We start from the raw sequence: 24,878 nt of genomic DNA, 5'->3' as shown, positions 1-24,878 counted from the left end.
CCACTGTCTGCCGGGAACCAAGCAGCTGGTCAGGTGTCCACACCCTGTCCTCTGTCATGCTCATGTGGTTGGTGCAGGGGGCGAGATCAACAAATAGCAACACAACAAAACTAAGTGTCAAGTCTTTCAGTGGGACCTACCCTTTCGAGTTCTGCTTCCCACCCCCTTCTACCCACCTCATGCCCCAGCTGGGCTTCTGTAGACATTTCAGTTAGAGACCCTGCTCTGTAGACGTCTGTCTCCCGTGTGTCTGTCTCTGTCTCTGCTCTCCTCAGCTCCTCTCTCCCGTCATCCACCCTGTGCTGGCCATTCTCTGCCTCCCGTACCCCCCACACCGGGGAGCACACACATCTGTCGGCACTCCAGCTGTGCCCCAGCTGGCCCCACTCTCTAGCACGGCGGCCAGGGACACAGGTGGCTAACGCTAGCCATGCACCTGCAGCTGTCCTGAGTTGCCGTTGGAAGGCATCTTGCTTCCGGGCCTCACAGATCTTGCCCTGCATGTGCAAGGGTGTAAGAAATGGGGCTTGAGCAACAGATAGAGCCCTCTCCTTTGAGGCAGACCTTATGAAATTGTACATGGCCAACATGATTTTATTGCTGAATCCTAAGGAAGTGCCCTGTTCAGGAGTGACATTTAGTGGGTTGACCCTCTCTAAGGAAGAGAGATTTGGGATGTCAGTAGCCCTTGTCTTCACTCCTGGCCCCGTCAGAAGAGTTCTGTGTGACCCTGGTCTAGATATACTCCTAAGGTCAGTTTCCTCACCTATAAAGTGAGGGCATGGGATTCCATGGGTTCTGAGATCTTGCCCGCTCAATGGAAGAGACCCACAGGCCCTGTCGGTAATAGAAATAAAGGAAGAAGGGTCCAGAAATCCAGGTTCTGGTGCCTTTGCAAGCATGTCCCACTGGGGTTGAGTGGCTTTCCATCTGGGCCTCAGTTTCCCCATCTGTTGTCAGCCCTCCATCCTGCTAAACTCATGGTGTGTGGAGGAAGAGAATGTTGCTAACCGATGTGGAATTGGTTGGCAGAGAGAAAAAATGCAGAGAAATACCCTCTCTGTTCACCCAAAACTCATGTAATGAAAAGAGGTTTTTAGAGAATTACTATGTAATAGTGCTTGAAAACAGAAATATGCCTATCATTGTTCTAGAATTTTTGAAATAATTTCTGAAGGGCAGAAAGCAGGTATTCCTAAGTCTACATAGATGCAGGAGGGAAAGGACAGACTGGAGCTGGGGAGGTGCTGGAAGGAGCCCCAGCTTCTGATCCGTGGCTGTGGGTGGCAGGGGGCCTGGGGCAGCTGTCTGTGGTTAACAGGGGCCTTGTGCTTGGAGCAGCTGAGTTGGGGGCTCCTCCCCTGACCTCTGCTTGAACTGATCAGTGGGAAGCATCGGTGTTTGCCCCCAGAGTAAGAGAGAGAACAGGTGGCCAACACCTCCCAGAGGGAAAGGGAGCTTCCAGACCCAAGAAAAAAAACTGATGTCCCCCACCCATCAGGAGTCCACCTGGCCCTGTGGTCCCCGGCAGTGGTCTCCAGTGAAGTGGGTCTGCACCCACAGGCAGGCACGTGAGACTAGCACAGGAAAAATGAGCAGAAGACCAAGAGTCTTTAATCATTCAAAGAAAACAACATCCTGAAAGACACACCAACCTTAAAAAAAAAAAAAGGCAAAGAAAGAACAACCTAAGAGATAAAGTTATAGAGAAGTAGAGTCAAACTAACTTTCACGTGCGTCTTCTGGCCATTCAGTAAATGTCAGCTGGGGCCACACTTCGTCTCTGGGCTGGGCACCAGGACGCCCTCACGAGAAGAGTAGACGCACCTCATGTCCTCACATGAGCGAAAAGGATGGTAACACGGATCACAGATGCAAATCGAATTAACAGGAGTGAGGGAAATGAAATGGGACATGCTAGAGAAAGATGGGCCTCTAGTTTGGATTCAAAAGCCAAAGAGAGGACATTGACCTGAGCCTGGAAGGGTGCTGAGGAGCCAGCGGAGACAACAGTGGGCACAGCACATGGAAACGAGAAGCTGCTATTTTGGGGGGACTCCGAGAAGAAAGCCAGGGCTGCTGGGGTGGCACATAAAAGACTGTTCGTTGCATGGACCCACCTGTGGGAGTCTCCTTTCTCCACCAACCGAGTTCTTAGGGCCCAGTGGGGAGAAGAACACCACTGGGAACACTGGACAAGGACACTAGCCATGAGAGGACCACACCAACATCTATAGGCTTTGGCTCAAGAAAACAGAGCTGGGCTGGGAGGAAGATGGCGGCATCTACTCCCCATCTGTTATAAGCAGGTGTTTTAATAGGGTATCTCATTCCTTCGTCCCAGGTGTCTTCCCAGGAAGGGATTATCATCATCCCCATGACCCATGGTCAACAGAAACAGGCTCAGGTGAAGTAACTTGTCCAAGGTTATAGAGCTAAGAGAGACAAGCCCAGCTCTGAACACAAGCAGATGGATGGGTGGGCATTGGCGGGATGTGTGGATGGTTGTTTACTGTTGGCCAGCAATTAACTTTTCATTCCAAGCACTGGGAGTGTAGCGGATGTTATACATATCCAGTGGATGAATGAACGATGAGTAAATATGCTCACGGTTTTATGAACTGTGTTACAAACCCCACATGTCCATTATTTTGTTTGACCCCATGAGATGAAGAGATGGCTTGGTTCAGAGAGACTGCATGGCCTGGCCTTGGTCACAGATTTGGGAAAGGCAAAGCAGATTTAGGAATCTGGTTTCTCTGACCTTTGATGTATGAGCATTGAGCCATAGTACACATAAATTCTAGGCTGTTTTGTGTGTGTGTTTGGCTCCCCCGGTATCCAAAGATGCCAGGTAGAGAGTAAAGGTCAGCTCACTTGGACATTAGCGGCCTTTGCGTCCCGTGGCTCTGACCACAAGGATGCCCATTTGTCTTCATCTCTTCATTTTCTTTCTCTTGCCAGGGGGAGCGAGGCCCGGATGGATTCCCCGGGAAGCATGGGGAGACGGGAGAGCAGGTAAGGGGGCATTGGGTCTGGTGGGCTCAGCTTTACTGGAGGACAGGAGCCTGACAAAGCTCTGTAGGGCCTGATTGCCTTGATCTCTGGCTCAGCTGGAGGCTCCGGGAGGCCTAAGGACCAGACCTCCCCTTACACCAGGGTGTGGGGATCACAGAGAACACACCTCTTTCAATCCATTCCATGGATGACGTGCACGTGTTCAAAGTGATGTGTTCATTGCAGGTTCTTCTGCAAGCGTAAAAGATTACAAACAACCTCATAAGTTCATAAGCTCATAAGTAAGGAGCTAGTCGAACAAATCAGGGTGTGGAGTTACAGGGAAATAACACGAGGCCGTGGAAATTGATGAAACTCCTAATGCACTGACAGGGCTGTTCTGTAAGCTATGTGGTTGAATGGAAAGTCCAGTACAAGCATAGAATGGTGTGGAAAATGGCATCTAGGACTTACGGGGATACGCACTCTCTATGGGAGGATGCTCAGGAAGCTGATAACCTGCTTGCTTCATTCCTTGCCTCTGTAAGAGGCCCCTCAGGGTCTGGCCGATGGGACCGGAAAAGGATTTTTATGCACATACATTTTGAATTGAACCATGGGAATGTGTTATCCATGAGAGTAACTACATCTAAATATTTAAATGGCTAAAACTAAATAAAACCTAAAATTCTACATCTGCTTGAAGACAGTTGGGAAAATACTTGTGTTGTATAACTTAATACGTTAGTATATCAGTCAATTCATACATTCATATTAGTAGCTTATAGATAAAGTAAGTATATTAATTATACTTGATATATAAGCTCATTATAATATATTGATTTCATTATATTAATATAAATTACATTTATGGATAATCCCATCATTCCAAAATAACGTCTTGATTTATATTTATTGACACTTAACAAATTGGACTAATACCTTTTTAGGTCTTAGCCCCTTCCCTTAACATGGTGTCATAAACATACAACCGTTTTCTTAACTATTCACCAGGGACGGGACTCAGATGACCACTTAGTGTTCTGTGGTGTGACTCGCCATCATATATTCATATTAATTGCACGCTGCCCCCGCACCAGGGCTGAGTCCTGACACTGGAAGTCCCCACGTGGTGAAAGCCCAGAAGGCAGGGGACGGCAGCGTGCGTGGAGCCAGTGCGTAGTAAGATACTGATGGTGTGGACGCAGCAGGGCAGGGGCATGGAGAAGCAGAGGAACAGCGAGCGTCACGGAGGGTCACGGAGGGTCTCCTCCTGCGAGGGGACGTTGGGTCTGTTCTGATCGTGGCTGTTAACAGGAAGAAAGGAAGGGAGAGAGCTCGTGTGTGCATCCCTGAGCACACCTGTGCCTTTAGGATGAATTCCTGAGAAAGTCACTTGTCAACGGGATGAATGTTCGTTGTCCCACTGCTTTGCTCTTCGTCCTCTTACAAGGAGACTCACAGGAGGCCCCCAGGGTGTGGTGGCTCGGGGCGCCTCCTCACTTCCGTTCCAGTGGGAGCTTTCCCTGCCTGGCTCTCCACTGGGACCCCCGTGGAAGGCTGCCCAGTGGGAACCTTGAGGAGGATCCGGGCTCATCGTCAGCATTTCCTACTCGAGCCCTCCGGGTCCTGGGTTTTTCCTGCAGCACTAACTGATCCTGGTCCAGAGTCCAGGCAGCCCTGTCCCTCCTCCCTCGGCCCTGGGGACCTCGCTGGTCCTCAGCACCCTCTGAGGAGTCCACGGGACACCCAGCGGGTTGTGGGTGCCTGCTTCCTGCCTCTCACCAGGAATCTTTCCTGACACATCCCTCGTATCCCTCGTATCCCTCGAAGAACAGTCCTTGTCCCTCAGAATGGGTGCCCCACACCGCAGTACCGGCTTGAGTCCAGAGGGGACCACAAGAGATGTGGCATTTGGGAGTCATTGGGAAAGAGTTTTCCAGCAATAAGCACTGTCCGGAAGTGTGGTCTGTCCATCTGAGGCAATGGCAGATTACAGCTTTGGAGCTGCATGGCCCCGACCTCTTCCTTCTCCACTCACTGCCACTGACAGTCCTCTCTTTCCTTCCTCCAGGGGAGACCTGGCCCTCCTGGCGTGGCAGGACCCCAGGGAGAGAAGGTAAGCCAGGCCTGGGGCAAGAAGGGGTCTGGGCTCTGGGCAAGTGGGTACCTGGGGCACCAGGGCAAAGTGAGGGGCCCAGGAACAAAGTGCAGACAGAGGTGATGAGCTGGGCCTCAGGAACTAGTCTCCCAAGAAATTTCTGGTTATTTTATTTAAATTTTGTTTTTCTACTTTGAGGAATAAAAACCCATTTAAAAACAAAACAAAACAAAACAAAATCCCTGTTATATAATATCCAGACATATTAAAATATTATGCTACTTAAATTGCCTTTTGGACTAAGGCAGGCCGTGAATAAATACCAAACAAAATCTTACCGACTCCTCCTCCTCTTCCTCCATTTCTCCTCTGTTTTCTGCAGCATTTTAAAAAATGTGGTTGTTTTTTTTTTACCAGAATCATAATTCTGAAAATGTACTAGATCTTTCATAAACGGAATAAAGATTGCATCTCATCATACTGGCCATCTCCTTTAGAACATTCTCTCAAGAAGGCTTAACTCAATAAATTTGCTGCTTAGAATTTCTGTATCTCAGTGGAAAAAAACGCATGTGAAGAGTCTTGGCAAATTGTGAAGTGCTCTGAAAATGTATGTGAAGATAATAGCCTTCCAGAGCATTCCGGGTGGCAGAGAAAACTAAGAAGGTACGGTGTGTCCTGGGTTCTAAGAGGAGGACCAGAGCACAAGTTCCAGATTCTTCAACAGGTCCCTAGGAAGGACATCGGGCATTGGGTTTGTGAATATCTGGGGAGAGGAGGGAGAGGAGGAGGAATCCAGGTAAACTAAGGCAGGTACAGCCCAGGGAGCATCATTTGGACTCAGGGTCACTCTGCAGAGCTCAAGCGAGGGTCACTGCCTGACGCGAACTAGTCCCAGCAATGGTGGAGAATAAAGGAGGAGAGAAAGACTGCTCTGCTCTTTACAGAAGCAGACGGAGTAGGTGTTATAAATAAATAAGTAAACCCATAGGCTAAAGAACCGTCACCTGCAGAGTGGTGGCCGGAAGGACACTGATGTCTTCCCAACTTGCTCACTTGGGCTTCAGTTCTGAGTCAAATTATTCTCTTTCCCAAGTATTTTTAGATTTGAGATTTATATTGTTATATTATCTTGGCATCGGGATTTTAATATATTCTCACAGTTCCTTGACAGGGGATGCTAAATTCTAAAATAAGTAGTTTATTTCAAGTTACTAAGAGGGAACGATCCTTGAAGTTTGGATGTAGGTGACTTCTGCTGTTGCCCGTGTGTGTGTGTGAGAGAGAGAGAGAGAGAGAGAGAGAGAGGCAGGGGGGAATCCCAACCTTCCACCTCATTTGTAGATGTTTTTGGACCCCACAGTTTGGGCAATAACTGAGTTAGTGCTTATTATGACAAACGATGCAGAAGTGCTAGGACAAGGTCATGGGGTCATGGTAGTATTTGGGTCATTCATTGGAAGGACCAGGAAACCAGGGATGCTCAGGTGATCCAATGCGTCTCAGCACATTCTAAGTGAACATCATGGAGACAAATCTCAGATGTTTTACAATCTGAGGAAGTCGTCAGAACCACAGAGCTGGTCTTTTCTACCCCCTCACTCTACAGATGAGAGAATGGAGGCCCAGAAAAGTAGGGTGTCTTGTTTGAGACCCCAGAGTGGCCTCGCAGCAAGACCTGCAGATCCGCCTGCCCACACAGCGGTTCACCGTAGATCTCCGTGTCAGGGAGGCAGTGTTCATGCCAAGCCAAGACTCCATGCTTGGTGTCGGTTATCTGTTGGCTCATGACAATCTTCCTGAAACTTAAAAGTGTAAAGCAACGATCACGTGGTCTCATGCAGTCTCTGAAGGCTAGGATCTAGGTACGCAGTGTACACACTGTTGGGTTGTCCTGGTCCAGGGTATTCCGTGCGAGACTGTGGACGGGCTGCCAGCCAGGCTGTGATGAGCTGAAGAATCTGCTTCCAGGCTCACACACGTGATTGTCAGGCCTAGGCTCCTCGATGGCTGCTGGCCAGAGGCTTTGATTCCTCATATTACACGGCCTCTCTGTAGGGCTGCACAGAAAAGGGGACGTTGCCTCCCCTGGAGTGAGTGGTGAGTGACCTGAGGTTGGGAGGGGAGGGGGCCCCACATGGAAGCGACCGTCATGTTCATAACCTCATCTTGGAGGCCACGCAGCATCCCTCCTGCTGTGTGCTGTTGGTCGCGTAGCCTAGCACCAGTACCCGGTGGGAGGTCCCCACAAGGAGGCGGGGGCCGCTGGGGGCCATCTGGGGGGCTGACTACCACAACAGCTAAGAGGACTGTTGCAAAAATGTGTCACTTACATCATTTTGACCTTGAACAAGTTACTACTCATCCCCGCGCTTTAGTCTCCTTGTCTCTAAGATGAGAAAGAGTATCAGAGGGGACAAGCTTGACTGTAAGTCCTTCGAACAAGGCCAAACAGATGGAAAGGCTCCAGTATCTATTAGCTACCTGCACACAGTTATTCTGGATGAACTACAGGATCTTAGCCTTCCTTAAGAGTGATTTTGTGTGTCAGGACTTTGGCTCTCCTATTCTGTAAATGACCTGAGCAAATGAGAAAGCCCGTATTGGTTAATTTCATAACTGTCATTGAAAATTCACCTTTGTGGTATAAAAATGATGATGAGTACGACAATAAACACAGCAAAAGTAAATGTGGTAGTGAGACATAGTAGAAATAAAGAAAAAGGGAGGCAGTCATGAATCCCAAAAGATTCATGGTGCACCCACGTACAACTAATTATCTCTCCTTCATATCCGTTTATATAGTATAAAATAAGATAGCCACACAAAAATTACAGTAGAGCTCGGAACAGCTTCTAACAATCATATTACCAAAATATTAATAAGGTTTGTGGGAGCATAGGGAAAATGTAATCCTGCTTGAGGATTACAGGGGAGCTGAGAGATGTTTATGGAGAAATGAAGAGATGAGCCAGCCGGGGTCTGAGGGCCTGGAGATAGATGGTCATGTGTATATCTGGAGAGGATATACAATGGTACAAAATGCTGTGTGTGAGCACGTGCGCGTGTGCGTGTGTGTGTGTGTGGTGCCATGGAGAGAAAAAACTAGAATGGGAAGGTGTTTCTGAGACAGGACGTGTTACTGTATGTGAGAGATAAAAGAGGAAGGGAGAACAAGGAAGGGTGACACTCATTAACTCTCCCTTCCCCTCCATTTTGTTGTGCAGCCAAAACCACTCTAAAATAAAGTCTATTAAAAGAACATTTAATTGGGATCTTAGAAAAACTCCTGGTGCTAGGTAAACAGATGTTTTTCCAAGTCTTGGGCAGCCAGTGGGGACCGTGGGGTGGTTCAGTATCAGGAAAAACCTGGCCTGTCCATATAATAGGACCTTGAATGTAGCGCAGGACAACATGCGTGTCTGGAGCCACTCATTCTGACACCGCTGCCCTGGGATTTAAGAGATGCTTTCGTATTTCTCCAGTGACTCTGTCATTCTTTGCCAGCTTATTCAACGCTAGTCTTTTCATGCTTCCCCATGCTCCCTGAGCTAGCCTCGAGGGAAAATGACAAGTGTTGTCCCCAAGCCATGTGTAGGGACATTGGCTGCAAGTGGGGCCCTGGTTTAGCTATGGGGTGCGAGAATAAGAACAATGAAGAGTTTTCTATTGCACAGTGGACAAATGTGCCCCATGTAGAACCAAGATGTAGCTCATACCCTGGAAATCTGATGCACCCATAGCCGTCATGGGTCGGGTGACCTGGACACAAAGCAAGTCTTTTGTACATCCTAACTTAGTGAAGATGGATGGGAGTGATTTGTGTGTGACTTATTTGATAAACACTGAATGCTGACCACGTGCTGAACCAGGGACTTGGCGCAAAGGATGCTCCATAAGGTGTAATGATCGCTCTGGCCGGGTCCAATGCGGTGCCTGGTGCAGGCAGGTGCTCACGGAGTAGTGGACCAAGAGCTGCTCTTGAGCAGGAAATGGCTCTGAGAGCACCAACCAGATCTAGGCCCTGATCCAGCACCAAAGAGAAAATAAGGTCCCTGTGATCTTGACACAGACATAAGAATTAGACACAGGAAGTCTGAGAAAATCAGGAGGCGGGAGGGAGATCTAGCATGGCAGCCACATGAGGCGGAGCACAGAGGAGGAAGTGGTCCAGTGGGCTTGTGTGGATAGTCAGGGCCTCAGAGGGGTGGGGACCAGCAGAGGAAGGTGGCAGAAGGTACGCCATTGAAATGTTTGTCATTTCTGCACAGGGTGACGTGGGGCCCGCAGGACCTCCTGGTGTACCGGGCTCCGTGGTAAGTGTGCACGCATTCCCAGGGGGGCGGAAACATAGACCTTACACTGATGGGATTGCGTATTTGGAAGAGTCCTTGCCTCTAAAAATGGGGAGGTACTCCTCCGACCATATGAGGTGGATATAAGGCTTTCAACACTAACAGTGGGATAAAATCAGAGAAAAGTCAGGAATTGCTGCATTACAGCGTGCTGTGTGAATACCCTTGATGGAGCTGCGGGGAATGACTGTTGAGAAAACACCACCACTTTTGCTGACACGTGGTTTGTCCCACAGGTGCAGAGAGAGGGCCTGAAGGGCGAGCAGGTAAGAGGAATACAGCTCCTCCCCAAGTGGGGCTTCAGGTGGGAGCAGGGACAGAAGGGCCAGGCCATGGGGTTGAAGCTGCTTGTGGAGCTCAGATGGAGCCTTCCAGAGATGGGTCAAGTTGATTTTCCACCAGGAATGCAAATCCCCACTCTGTATCTCTGGGTCCCTTTTGGGAACTCCGGATGTAGACTCTGAGTCAGCAAAGAGTCATGAATCATGGGGAAAGGGGAGCTGTGTCTAATGCAGGTTTGGCTTCTGTTACCAGGGAGCTCCAGGACCACGGGGTCACCAGGGCCTACCTGGGCCACCAGGAGCTCCGGTAAGTCACCCCCCCAGGCTGGGGTCTGCTCTGAACACCTCAAGGTCTGGAAAACAGTGGTTTTCCCCTGCTGAGCTCTGTGGTATTGCAGGAGCTGGTCCCGTCCCCTGGGGTGCAAGGTGCTGATGTTGCTATCACTCACGGGAGCAAGCTGAGCCCTGTCAAGTGAAATTGCCATTAGGCAGTTCCCAAGCGTGGAGCTGGACTTGAAACCCAGCAAGCCCACCTTCACAGCCCCCGGTCCTAAACAGGCTGTGAGTGGGGTTTCTGGTAGGCAGTCTGGTGTTTTAGGTTCCATTTTCTTTCTTTCTTTTTTTTTTTAAGTAGGCTCCAGTCCCAATGTGGGGCTTAAACTCACAACCCCGAGATTAAGAGTCACAGGCTCTACCGACTGAGCCATCCTGGCACCCCCCTAGTTTCCTTGTAGATAAAACGGAGTCAGGGCATTGGATGTCGCAGTGGTAGGCGAGTCTTTTCCAGTGCATGTTGCTTCCCCCATGTCTCTGATTCAAACTGGTTTCGCAGTGGCTGGGGAAGCTTCAGCCTTTGGGTTCTCCACTGTAACGAATTTAGGGATATGTAAATAACCATTTGGGAAGAGGCCTTTCAAAGGACTCTGATCATTCTGTGGTAGGAGTTCAGATACTAAGGATAATTAATGAGCATAGAGTAAATTCCACAGGTCATTGATCTCACCATGCTCCTCCTAGAAACATGATCCCCCTTTCGAGTGACTGTATTTATCTAAGGAAATAAGACAAGTCTTACTTTGAAATGTCCATAAATCAAATTTATATGAAGCCGTCAGGGCCCATCCCTCATTAGGATAAGTGTGTATGGTTTTTTTGGGGGTAAAACCGGAAGAAATCTAGCGGACGTTTAAGCCCAGTATAATTAAAGCAATTTCATACCAAAAAGTTCAGGTCAGAAGAGCTGCCTTTTGTCTCTGTAACTTTGCATGTCTTGTTTAATCTCCCAAGCTTTGATTTCCAGAGCTCCTCACCATTATGATAACCGTTGGGAGATTTACAGTGGAAATGGCAGGTAGCTCAGTATGCTCTCGTGCTTGGATCTCAATGCATACGTGCATATATATTGCAGATCAAAAACTGGCAAGTGCTGAAAGTCTGTACGCTAGTATGTGTGTGTGTATATATATATATATATATATATATATATATACACACACACATACACACGCATGCATATATATGAAGATCTATTTATTTACTTCAGAGAGAGAGAGCGTGTGTATGCAGAGGGGAAGGGCCAGAAGGAGGGAGAGGCTCTCAAGCAGACTCCCCACTGAGTGCAGAAGCCGACATAGGGCTTGATCTCATGACCCAGAAATCATGACCTGAGCCAAAACCAAGAGTCGGACTCTCAACCAACTGAACCACCCTTATACTATAGGGTGGGTGTTATTATGTGCAAACATATGCATATTAAATCTGCGAGGGTGAAGGCGTTCTTTTTGTTTTGCCAGTGAAGACCTTGGTGCAAAGATATTGAGTGGATTGTACAAAGTCACACAGCTACTAAGAAGTGAAATTGACCTTTGAACCCAGATGGGTCTGACTGTCAAGCCCGTGAGTGCACAATGCAGCAATACTTCCCCTGAAATGTGTAAAGGAGAATTATTTCCTCCATGGGCCCCCACTAAGGAATAAGAAGCTAACAGTGCCCAGCCCTGCTTGACCCTGAGGCAGCCTTCTTGACCTCTCACTCTGGATCCTCCCCTTTATGCAGATTTTCTTATGATGAATGTGGGGGGGGGGGGACAGAAGGAAGAAACCTTAAACTTTTGTGGCCAAATATTAATGCTGGAGGTAGAGGGATGAAAACACATGGGCTGATCTCCCAGTTGAATGAAGGAGAGAGGAAAAAATAACCATGAGTAAGCACTTGCAGGCTCTAGATGATTAATGAGATTCCCTGCGTGTCTCCTTCCTGCGGTGCATCCTGTGGGGCAAGGACAAGGTCTGGAACCTTCAGCACAAACACCAGAGTGCCTCAGCCCTGGAGCTGGCCGATGTTCTGAAGCTCTTCTCCATGCTCGATGCTCTCTCTAGAACGGGGCTTGGAGCAGTACCTGGTGTGGGTGATGGAATTCCCTTGCAGGGAGCTCAGAAACACAAGAGCCTGCCCCAAGACTTGTGGAAAGGGGGCCCCATCAGGAGAGACCAGGGCTGGAAGATTCTGAAGGCCAGGACCAACGTGTCTCCCTTCTCTAAATCGGCAGTTTATCTCATGGTGGGGATTAGTGCATGCTTATGGAGCAGTGGCCCCACCACAGCTGTTCAAGAGGGGCATGGAAGGGGGGGCTGACCGCAGTGTGAGCTCCCAAAGAGCAGCATGGGCGTGGAAGGACGGAGCTTGCAGTTGAGCCCCAACATCCGGTCTCATGTCCCAGTTCTCCCACCAGGTAGCTTTGTGTCTTTGCTGACGTTACTCATTCTCTCTGATCCTCTTGTGCTTTAGTCCCGGAAATCGCCATCACCATCATTGTCGTCATCATCATCGTGCGCATGACTGTGCTGCGCGGGCCGCATGAGCTAACGTGCAAAAAGCAGGGCTTGGTGCAGCCCTATTAAGCCCCGTACCCATATTAGTTGCCGTGTCTCTCTGTTTTGAATCCCCAGCAGCACCTGGCCTAGGGCCTTCCGCAGAGCCGTTGCTCCCTAAATATTCATTGGATTGAATCAATCAAATCAGTGACTTCTGGGGAGAATGGAAAATTTTCGAGTTTGTGTTCAGCAGTCCCAGAGAGAGGAAAACTGCGTGCAGCATTCTGCATCCAAATGCCAGAGTGGTCCAGGAGGCTTGCAGCTTTCATCTTTCCCCTGAGATGAGACAGGCTCTGGCTGTCTCATCAACGTCTGGTGGAGCCTAATAAAGAAGGGCAAGCTGCACAGATCAAATGTGAGGTGTCTCCTGATGCTCAAGGAACTTTCACTCACTTACGTAGGGTCTTCCCTCCCCATGTGCCCTGAGCTCATCGGGATAATCCTTGTGGGGAAAGGAGATTTAGGCCTGTAGTTCCTGTGAGTTTTCTGTTCATGTGTGTGTTTCCACGGTGTTCTTAAGGTAGAAGAATTTGGATTTAAATAAAGTCCAGTTACTTCATAGTCATGCAACACTCGGCAATAGTAGCTCCTTGTATGATGATATTTACTGAAGAAATGGAAGTGCAGAGGGGGAGCTTCTGGCCAGAATTCACCTGGGAAGTTGATGATTGCATCACAGAGCTGAGGGCCTCATTCACCCACTCCCATTGCTCGCCTTCCTCCTCGAGCTCCCATCACATGGGTGCAAATCAGAGTATGGTCAGGAGGTCTGGGTGGGGGCGTGCTCTGTCTGGGCTCTTGTATCCATTCTCCAGGTGGTCCCCACGGCCACTTGGAAAGTAGGTATATCGTCCTGACCTCACAGATGAGCCAACTGAGGTTCACAGATGCCAAGGAACTTGCCTGAGGTCATATAGCAGATATGTGTGTGTGGGAGGGGAGGTCTTGGGGAGTATGTCTTGAATTATCAGGTCAGTAGGACCCCTTCCTACACCAGTGTTCCTTGCTTAATTGAAACTGATCTGTCTTAGACAATTTTGTTTCTTTGTCCAGACGGCCCTATGTTGCATATCACTGTTAGCTGAGTCACATAGCCCAAGCTAGTTCTTGCTGAGCCAGCAACATACAGGAACAGTGGCACTGGGCTTACAGCTGAAGACACTTGGGTTCCAGAGACTTCTGTGCATGCTTTATGCGAGGCACTAATGCAAGGCATTTGACCCCTAACGTGTTCATCTTTAAAGTGTGAATGATGTTGCCTACCTCTTGGTTGCTAAAATCAGGCCAGATAGGTGCCATGTTTTAAAATGTTACAGATTTGAAGGGACAGGGCTTTTTTCTCCTCCTGATCTCCCAGTCTCCCCATTGAAACGGGATGGTATTTTCTTATCTAATGAGCATGAGAAGGCAAAGTACGACCTGTAGTGCTGAACTGTGTTGACCATTGTTTCTATTTTTTTTTTTTTTTCCTTTCTGCTCCTCCTAAAGGGTCTGATGGGTCCTGGAGGCAAGGACGGACCTCCTGGTTTGCAAGGTCTCCGGGTGAGTAACATGTCTTTCTCTTCCGATCCCCAGCTCACCCACACTGGGGCCCCCCATTTCAGCAGCTCAGACAGAGGATGTGGTGCCAGCCTCATGAGCTTGAGAGGAATATTGGAAGCTGATTGAAGGGTTAGATTTAGTTCATCAAACATGGTGGGGGGTCTACTCTGAGTTCAACCTGGAGCTGGGTCTTCGGGACATGGAGATGAGACTGTTGGCTGCGGAGAGTGATGTATATGGAACCCCACAGCCCTGTGTGCTCAGAGCCCCAGCAGAAGGAAGCCCAGTGCTGAGAAAACAGAAGGGGCAGCTGACCTGGCCTGCAAGGCAGCCAGGACTTCTTGACAGAGGTGATAATTGAGCCAAGTCTCCAGGAAAGAATTAAAAATAAGGACAAGGAAAAGGATAGAGAGCTGCCAGTAGGCTCTTAGCTACTTTAAACATCCGTATCATTATTGAATATCATAATATCTCATGGTATTCCATTTAATTTAACCTCATCTAATTTAATTAAGCACCTTTTTTTAATCCAGATTGTACATACCTTATGCGTTTTATTCACCAGTAAGCACAGCTCCTGACATAGTGTCCTGTAGTTTAAGACAGAGGGATGGAGGAGTACCCCTGGGTTAGGTGCCCTCTTCAGGGTCCCCGCAGTGACTGAGACTGACCCCCAACTCTTTGTCCCCCCAGTTCCTAGCATGGTGCCCGGCACAGAGTAGGGACTCAAGTCTACGCATCTCTTACTGGTTCCCATAGACTGTCCAAGGGGGTACCACTGCCCAAGATGGGGTGGGCAGCCCCCAGAGGTGTTCATCAGAGGCCGGGTGACCGTGACAGATGGGTGGAAATGGGGGTCTTGCATCTGGCAGAGGTTGTCCAGCCCCATCTGTGGCCTCTCTAGACCGGAAAGTCTCCAGCTCAGCGACATGGACAGTATTACATATGTGTCCTGGCTTCACTCTGTATCAGGGGGTTGAACCCACCCTCTGATCACACTTTACATCCTCAATTCTGAAACTGGGGGACCTGCTTTATGACTCAACAGACTCCCACCTGGCCTAGCCCCGCCAGTGAACTTCCTTCCTTGGTTTTCAGACAGTTCTGCACTCTATAACTGTCTTAAACCCTAAAGATTCTAAGAAGAATTTATTTGGAAGGCTAGCTGAGATGTGGAAAGGTGTCGTGATGGAGGGGTTAGGTGGGAAGGTGGGGAGTCACTTATCCCATTAGAAGGACGTGGATGTGCCACATCCCACTCAGCATCACCAGCCCTGGCCTCAGTTTCCCAGTCAAAGCCAGGTTGCCTTCTCCTCTGTATAATGCAAGGATCTTGGGCTTTGCAGCAGAACGCCTGGGTTTGAAACTTGGCCCCACTTCTGAGCAGCTGTGTGACCCTTCAAGTCACCTAGCCTCTCTGAGTGTGTTTACTCTGTTACAATGAGAAGGCATCACCACCGGCCTGGTTTTTGGGAGAAAACATGCTCAGGATGCGGCTGCACCCTTGGTGAGCAGCAAGACCGGGCAGTGGTCATGAATTCCACTCTCCCAGCATGCTCCCGCACAGTCTTTGAAGAGAAAACAGCAATCTTTGTACATTATGTAATTGATGTTTAGGTGAACCTGAATTCATCTTGTGTTGAGCTGCTGCAAACATTACCTTTCCTAACGTAGAATTAGATGCTGAGTGGAACTCTTGATACAAAGATGACTGCAAAGAGTTTTTTTTTTTTAAGTACATTTTTACCTGATTGACTCTTATTAAAAAGGGGGTGAGGACACCTCTTGCTTGGAGCTTGCTTACTGAGGCTCATGCTTCCTTGGCCGTGACTTCTTGGCATCCCAGGGAGTGTCCGTGTTCTCCCCAGGATGGCTTTTGTCATCTCCAGAAACACCTTCTACCCCTCAGAGTAATACCAGCTACCATGTTCCAAGCTCCACACCAGCCAGGGGCCCTGGGAGTTGGATGTGTGCCCCAGGAATGGAGATTTGAGGGCAAAAACAAGGGGACCCAGAGAAGGAACCAGGGGGGAGGAGAGTGGTATGTATCGAGGTGCTGAGCTCCGCATGCCAGACCTCAGCAGTCCAAGGGAAGTGTTTGTCATCCCCCTTTGCAGAGAGGAAGGGCAGCCTCTGAGAAAACACCACCACCTGCCGCCTCTTGGGGATGCACACCCAGGACTGTGTCCCTCTAAAGCCTGACTTCTTCAGTCCTCCCATGTGTCTGTCCACAAACCTCGTGTCATGCTCTTAGGATACAGGAGCACTCAGTTAAAAGCTTTGGGAATGTCTGAAGAGATTACTGTCTCAACCGCCAGGAGCTCATAACTGGAGGGACTAGAGAAATAGGGAGGGATAACCCAAATGCTTCAGTGGGGACACCGCGGTGTTGAGCAGGGAGGGGTCTGGGCGGGGGTGGGGGTGCTGGGACAGAGTGGGCGCTGGGGGCAAGGAAGGGGGTGTCTGAGCTGGCCTTGCAGGAGTCAGGGCATTTCAGCAGGAATTGATGGGCACACCAGAGAGGGTGATGCAGACTCAGGAAGTGCCCCCTGGCGAGGACATCCTGCCTCTGGACACTTGCTCCTACTTTCAGCTTTTATCCACGCTCCCTGTTCTCCAGCTCGGGGGATGCATTGGTATAAGGGACAGGGCCGAGGATGCGGCTTCTCTAGTTGGAGCTCTGTGGGCATCCGTCATCCTAGGGATCCGGCACCAATCCCTCTTCCTTTTCCTTCCACCAGCCCCGCTCCGTCCCTGCCCCCTCCCTTCTCCCCTTTCCTCCCCTCCACAAGGTCATCCATTCAGCAGGTCTTTCCAGGGCATCTGCTGGGTGCTGGGCAGTGCTGTAGGCGAGTGAGATCCCTCAGTGTGGAGATCCCTGCCCCCTGATGTTTACCTCCAGGCAGGCAAGGGAAGAGACACATCACCTTAGCACTTACCTAGTGCAGGAAGGGCCCATGAGAAGGTCAGTTTGGGCAGGCTCTCAGGAGGTGGTGAGCTGGCCAGGCCAGTAGCCGAGGGGGCACGTGCCAGGTGGAGGGGGCAGCTAAGACCCCAGGCTGAGGCCACACAGGCAGGTGTTTGAGCAGAGACCTGCAGCTGGAGCCAGCCAGGGGCCAGCGGGAGGCGGTCAGTCAGAGGAACTGGGTGCCAGGTCATGTTGCTTGCTGGGGGCCATTGTGAGGATTTGGGCTTTTACTGTGAGGAAAATGTGGGGCTACTGGATGTTTTCAGAACTGTTACTATGAGAAAAAAATATACAGAAGTAGAAAGAATAGTAAAATGGACCCTCATATGCCCCACATCCATCTCAGCACTTACCACATCATTGGCCAACTTGCTTAATTTATGTCCAAGCCCACCTCCAGCCAGCCCTGGTCCTTTTGAAGAGACCCCAAACATCATTACATCATTCTGTCTCGAAGATAAGGAAATGTAAAAGAAATGAAACCATAATACCATCATCCCAACCAAAACTGATGAAAAAGTTTTATCATGTATGCATTTTGTGGTCAAAATTTCCCTGACGGTCTCCTGGGTTTCTGGCTGCCGTTTGGTCACTGCAGGATTTGGGGGACAGACGCGGAAGGGCCGGCTCATGGTAACACATCCGTCTGGCCTCTGTTCTGAGAACGGACTGCAGGAAAGGAAGATCAGTGAGGAGAAGGCCGCAGAGAGCAGAAAGGGAGGGTGGTGGCCCAGACCAGGGACAGGGGCTGCAGGAGCCCCCATCCCAGCCCGATGGTGTGCCAGGCGGTGGGGACACACGGGGTCTGACACAGGAGGCTGAGCCGACGGCCACGGGCTGGGCGATGTATTAACAGAAAGGGCGCCAGGAGCATGGAGGAGGGCTCCTCCCTTGTCCTGCTCCCTCTAGGGAATGGAGGCTGGTGACCATGCATGTGTGTGTGCCTGGGGACCCCTGGCCTTCCAGTCGTCCACTGTGAGTTTCTGACTTGGGCTGTGTTGTATCCCGTGGATGTTGCTAGTCCCGTGGCTGCACCTGTGGGCAGACGCACTGCAGAGACTGATCTTGATGTTGGTGTGGGTTCAGCAGCAGCTTCCTTTTCAGTCAGCCTCTGGCTGAGTCAGGAAAAGCCAAGACAGAATGACTTACTCAGAAAATTAGCTCTCTCTCCTTCCCTCGCGGGGACCTGTCATTTCCTCCTCATCAACCTCAACTGAAACATCACTCCCTCGTGTCATGGCACACACTCAGGCTGGAAGAGGGAAGACACAAGACAATGACAAGCCACAGGACCCAGGAACTGAGACACTGAGACTAATAGCCGAGCTAGGGAAGGCGATCCGGCCCTTTATTTTTGAGATTAGCGACAGGCAGACAGTGTAATCCCCAGAAAGGGGTAAACACATTCATTTTGGACAAAGCTGGTATTTTTCCACAATGACATGGTGAAGTGGGAGGAAGAGAGCCGGGCACTCCCCATGCCATCCCCATCCCACAGGGCTCTGGCACACAAGGCACCCAGGGTGGGGTGTTCGGCCATCAACTCCCGGCTGGGCTCCCTGCCTTCCACGGGAGGTACAGATGCTACCCTGTTGCTCTTTCTGAGGCTACCCTGTTGCTCTTTCTGAGGCATCCGGGAGAGGTTGATGAGCCCTGCTACTTAGCTGAAACGGGCAGTGCTACAATTGCATCTGAACCCAGAATGTTCTGGAAGTAGAACCTGCCTGGTTGCAGGCCACTGATGTATTTGGACACTGAAAAGCATTCAAAGGGTTGATTTAAAAAAACCAAAATCGTCCATGCCCTAATCATTCACCCTTGCAGCTTGCCACACTCACTCCAGGCTTGTTTTAATTTTTGTGGAGAACTTACATTTTTTTCTTATTTTGGCATTTGTTTATTTTTGTTTTCATTAGAATGTAAGCCTGTGAGAACCTTCTTTATTTTTGTGTCTGTAGCACCTAGAAGAGCATGTCACACTTATAAAATGTATATATTTTTCTGCACACGTGAAGAGTACACGAACAACACGTCCAGGCGTGTAAGCTAAGCATACGTGTGTGATGGCACAGTGAGCATCTCATACAGTCGGGGAGCACGGGTGAGTGGATCGTACGCGCTTGCTGCTCTCTGGGCAGCTGACTCAGCGGGTGCTGGGAGGACACTGGGACCCGGAACGGGGCATCTGGTCCCCCGGGGCCTGACCTTCCACGGGGCATGTTCTGTTACAAGGAAGAGAAATTGGTCCCGTTTGTACCTTTCCAGTTGCTTCACCTGCAGCATGTTTGTGTTGCTGAGTCCTATCTGAAATAGCCTACATGTTTTCTTTTCTCTTTTCTGGACAAATCAGGGGGAGATTTTTTGCTTAAGAGAATTCCATGTCGTCAGGCATTTCAATTTAATGCAGAATTTGGAATGTCTAAATTATAAAATCATATTGGTAAAGGATCCCTGAGATGGATAGTGAGACATTTCGTGTCCAGAAATATCAGATGACCTGCTCCAGATCCCTCAGGCCTTTGTCCCTGCCTTTCCCACCAGCTGCTGACAATCCCTTTGGTTCCTTTGACTGTGTTTTCAGTACCTTCTAGATTCTCTTCTCTTGTCAATAGGTGAGAACCGAAGAAGTAACCTACCAAATACGATGCCTCCCTTCTTTCTAATGATGGAGTGATCCCCAGATGTCTCCTGATGTGCCTGATTGAGTCTGTTGCTTTCAGAACATATTTTTAAGACAGAGTCTAACAGGTGTAGAACTGATACAAGGTAGCAAAGAAAAAGCAGTGGTTGAGTGATGGACTGATGCACTGCAGGCACACAGGGAGGTAACTGTTTTCACTCCTGTTTCTCACTAATTCCTGCAAGGATCCTGTGAGGTAGGGCAGTTTTACTCCCATTCTGCAAATGAGGAAGCCAAGACTTAGGGGTGTAAATTCAATTGCTCCATGTCACACGGAGTATAAATAGTGGTGCAGGGATTGGAACTCAGGTCCTTCAGGTCTGCCTTGCTCCAGACCTTCACTGTTTTGGCTTCAGGAGGCAGTGTGTGGGTGTGTGCGTCCATGTGCACACCACGGTTCTCATCTGGACATTAGCAGTCCTTGCGGTGGGCATCTTGGAGAGATCTAGGACCCCTTATTCCCTGCCGGTGCCTACTTAGGAGGATGCATTGTTACACACTGCTTTAATCTCTGGCCACTACCCTTGGAGCCGAGGGTCTCCTAGCGCTGACCGTGATCAGATCCATCCGCTCCTGCTTCTTGTAATTCAAGCAGAGGAACGTGGGTGGTCTTCTGTCATTGGCAACTTGGGTCGACTTTGTTTTACTTTTCAATTTTTAAAGGCTTTTTTCTTGCTTTTCCCTTCTCTACCAGATGGTAACAGCATTTTTTGATCACAGGCTACTGTTTGATTCATCTCGAGGCACAGAGCCAGGGTTTATGTCAGGACACCCAAGGTTTTCCCTGAGCACCTGGTTTCAGCTCTAACCAGTAGAAAATAATCATCTTTGACATTTGGAGGCATGGAGAACAGGAACTGAGCAAAAGACCATACGGCACATATTAGAATCCATCGCGCTAGCAATGAGTTCAGCTGGTAACGGGCCCGCACATGGCTGTGCTAACTCGTCCTGGCTGGGGAGGGGTCACTGCTCTTCTGGATTTATGGGCTTCCTCTTCTTTGTGGGCAGATAGGCAGCCTTGGAGATATCATTCCCGCTCAGCATCCTGGCATTCAGTCAGAATGGCTTGAAAAATCTGCCCTCATTATAAATTACAAACACTTACCCAGATATTGTGTTGGGTAGCAATTTAAAAGAGAAGAAAAGAAAAATGACAAGACATAGGCTTATTGTTAGTAAAACAGTTCTTTATTGCTGCAAAATTTGCTCTGGCCAGCACTTCTCAAATCCCCACAGCCGATCATAGGTCCAAAAGGCAGAAGTTACGTAGTTGCTGCTGCTGCTGTGTCCACCACTGCTAGACCTCCCACCTTCACACCACCACCACCATCCCATCGTCGTAACTGTCACTATCACTACCACCAGCACCATCACTACTACACATTTCCTAATGTTAGATCCTGTGCTAAGTACTTGTGGGCATTTTCTCATTTAATTTCTATGGCATTGCTGGGAGGTAGCAGTTTTGAAACCAGATCTGTTGGACACATGGTCTCTTACCCACTTCAGAGACTCAGAGGAGCTAGAATCCTGCTATTACCATTTCTTCTTCATCAGCCACCATCCTATTCCTCCTCATTCCTGTGGTGATCTGTCATGTTTGCGTAATGCTTTATTATTCCTTATAAAGCACTTCCTCAAATATTGAATGATTTCTTCCACTGCTATCTTTTCAAATAATTACAATAATTATAATTTTCCACATGAGGAACCTGAGACTCAGCAAGTTAAGTGACTTGCCCTCCCCCATCTACCTTAGATTCTGAACTCATTTTCTTACAATATTGTAGAGGAATGGGGTCGGGAAGGAACACAGGAGAGCTCCTCTGCTTGCAGTGAGTGGCCAAGTCCTCATAACTGCTGACTTAGAGCTTTGCGTCCCATCCTGGCAATTCCAACTCATTAGCTCTCGGGCAGCACCAGGGACTCTGTATATCCAATATGTTTTTGTCACATTTCTCGGTATTGCTGGGGCTTCATGGAAGCGGTGGCACTGGCCTGGGGTAGAATTTTGACAGGTTGAAATGGAGTGTGGGTGTTACAGACAGAGGTGGCAGCATGAGCCGATTCTCCGAGGCCAGAAGTCCTAAGGGGTTGTTTGGGACCAAGCTGAGCAGCTCACTTGAGCTGTTGCTTAGGGATGGGACCATGGATGCTGGACACTAGATCAAAAGGCATGTTAGAGTCACAGGGTCATCGATTTCCAAATAAAACAGCTCAAATGTTACATCTTTCAGATAAGGAGGAACCTCTGACTGTTTTAGAGGCAGAAGGTAACTCGGACAGAACTTTCTCCCTTTAGGAAGATCGCCTGCCAGTATAGGGTAAATGTATAGACAAGTAATGAAATTTGTAGAAGGCACAGGTTGGCCCAGAAAAGTCTGGAGGGAAGGTACTGGGCATGTGAGCAGGGTTGACTACTGTGGTTGCAGGCAGGCAGGCAGGATGGGCGGACAGATGGACAGATAGACAGACGGAAGGAAGGGAAGGAGGGAGGGAGGGAAGGAGGGAGGATGGAAGGAAGGAAGGAAGGAAGGAAGGAAGGAAGGAAGGAAGGAAGGAAGGAAGGAAGGAAGGAAGGCAGGCAGGCTTTGAAGGGCACTGGGGGCAGCTCCGGATGCTATGGGTGGAGAAGATGTGAATATGAGTGCTGGAGCTGGCCAGAGACATTACCCTAATATTTCTGTGGGTGATGCCCTTTCATGGGTGACCCGTGAAAGATGATGCCACATTGTGACCACAGCTATGATCACAAATTTCTTCTTTTCCTCTGGCCTCTTCCCACCTTCTTGCTTTCTCCTTCTTGCTGAAACCCTAATGCCGAGATGTTTGCTTCTCTAGGTGCTCTTGCTTCTGTCTTTCTCTCCCTCCCTGGACCCCTGCTCTCTGCACATAATTCTCCTTTTCCAGATCACATCTTTTTACTTCCCTGGTATAGGAGCAACTCCTGCCTCCACGCCTCCTACAGATTTCATGAGCATCTCAGGGGCTCATCCCTCTGAGCATTAGCAGTGTCGTTACACAAGGTCCCCAAACTTGAGGGAAGCGGGGAGCTGCTGAGAGCTTGCACCCCCTCTGAAGATGGTGAGTCATCTGAGGAGGGACACCGGCATGCACCCCAATCAAATCGTCCCATTAGTTAGTAATCCTGCTCAACCACACCCCAGACCTTCACATCCTTCCTGCTTCCCTCTGATCTTTTCGTACTAACCAGTCAATGATCCATTTCTCCGTTTCTTCCACTCAACAGAGTTACTTTGCTGGCCCAGGTTCTGAATTCTGATGGCTCCTCACCAGGCCATTCCACCGACCTTGAGGGAAAATGGTTTATTCATCTTGTAAATAACTCGTGACTCTCAGTGGAATAACGTGGCAGCAAGTGGAGGGGGTGCTTGTCTAGATACCAAATTGAAGATGTCTGGTTTCCATCCCCTGAGGAAGGGGAGCTAGCAGCTCTTAGCTCTCTTGCGATCAGCTCCCCGATGTTTGCCTTCATCAGAGCAGGATCGGATGGAGGCAGACACAAATGCCTCCAGGCCTGGCTCATTTCTGAAGGTGTCTGGGACCACAGTTTGAATTCTACCCGACAAGTGTCAGGAAACACATTCTGACCTAGGCCTCACTGCACCTCCGGGCCGCTGTGTTCCGTGGCTCAGGGCCTGCTGATCAGGGCTTCTGAATCAGGTCGGCCTGCTCTCTCTGCAAGCCCATAGATCACCAGGTTGTACCTTCCTGTTCTTGTGCGGCCCCTCCCTACCCCTGTGGCTGCTTCCCCTGCCATTGTCTAGACTCAGTCCCAAAGCAACAATTTATTTATCCAGCCCACAAATGTTTATTGAGTTTCCACCATGTGATGGGCACTGTTCTGGGCCCACGGGGAGAGCTTTGAACAAAAACAGAGCCAGGCCTTGTTTCCAGAAGGCTCGCAGCCAGGACGGGCAGGCAGGGAATGACCAAATACATATGTACATCGGCAGTGTATCTGAAGCTCCTTAGAGAACATTCCCTCTTCCAGCTCACCCAGACTTCCGCCTTGTGCCGCCATAAATCCCCGATCCTGGAATTGAGCTGCGTCGATGAGACCCTGCCACGGCGTCCTGTGGAAGAGGCGCCTTGTTTTGTGGCCGTTGTCTGACACAGAGGTGGATTGCTCGGCAGCTCGGCGTCACCCCACTGCCCTGTGGATGGGGCCACTTCTGGGAGGTGGGGGACGGAGGGGTCCCAGATGCCATATCCTGGGCTCTGCATGCTCTAAGTGCTCGTGGAGCGTGGACTGGAGGATGGGAAGGGGATCAGCGGCACACCCCCTGGGCCTGGCTGGGCACAGACCGAGGCAACGGGGAGGCCTTATATGGGTGATCTGACCTCATGAGGGAAACTGTAAGGAGCGAAACTAAAAGGCCGTCATTCCGTCGTCCTGATACTGCCTCATATGACACATGCTCTGTGCTGGACCCCTCAAACCGACCAGCACACCCTTACCGTCCGGAGAGATGGACTCTGAGGTTTAATGAGGTTGGTGAGCCCCACACGATGACCCGCCGGGGTCATGGCAGCAGATCGAGTCTGACAGTGGCAGACCGGAAGTGGCCGCCATGCCCCGCCCGTCTGTGCAAGCCACTTCACCCTCACGGTGAACCTTGTGTAGCGGTGAGAACAGGCTGACTGTCCACGCGCTCACACAGGATGCCCCCGAGTCAGCTGGGAGTGGAAACAAGCCAAGCTATCTGAAGATTGAAGGATGTGCTATGGTTTGTAAAGAAAAAGAAAGGGACGACCGAGGGAATGTGTGCGTGCGCGTGCGTGCGTGTGAGATGCTTGCCTATACACAGCACACCTCTGGAAAGACAAGCCAACGTCAGGTAGGGTTAGTTGCTTTCAGAGAAAGGAGCTGAGTGGCTGACGGTGGGATAAGGAGACACTTCTCAAGTATCCCCTTCTGTACCTTTTTTTTTTTTTTTTTTTTTTTTTTTTTTTTTTTTTTTTTTTTTTTTAAAGATTTTATTTATTTTTTAGAGAGTGAGCGAGAGAGAAACAGCATGAGAGGGGAGAGGGTCAGAGGGAGAAGCAGGCTCTC

At 49.6% G+C, this 24,878-nt stretch overlaps 1 protein-coding gene across 1 annotated transcript in view; it reads left to right on the top strand.

Moving 5' to 3' along the window:
- The window catches only part of COL22A1 (collagen type XXII alpha 1 chain), a 227,391-nt gene that overhangs the window by 82,437 nt on the left and 120,076 nt on the right, over positions 1-24,878 (top strand). The window contains exons 16-21 of the mRNA XM_021688721.1: positions 2,965-3,018; positions 5,072-5,116; positions 9,370-9,414; positions 9,690-9,719; positions 9,988-10,041; positions 14,097-14,150. Of these exons, the coding sequence (XP_021544396.1) occupies positions 2,965-3,018; positions 5,072-5,116; positions 9,370-9,414; positions 9,690-9,719; positions 9,988-10,041; positions 14,097-14,150 (282 nt within the window). The remainder of the gene's footprint in view (positions 1-2,964; positions 3,019-5,071; positions 5,117-9,369; positions 9,415-9,689; positions 9,720-9,987; positions 10,042-14,096; positions 14,151-24,878) is intronic.

Source organism: Neomonachus schauinslandi, chromosome 4 (genome assembly GCF_002201575.2).
Source record: "Neomonachus schauinslandi chromosome 4, ASM220157v2, whole genome shotgun sequence".
Taxonomy (NCBI): Eukaryota; Metazoa; Chordata; class Mammalia; order Carnivora; family Phocidae; genus Neomonachus; species Neomonachus schauinslandi.
Note: the sequence above shows the minus strand (reverse complement) of the source record. Positions and strands in the feature narration are given on the sequence as shown.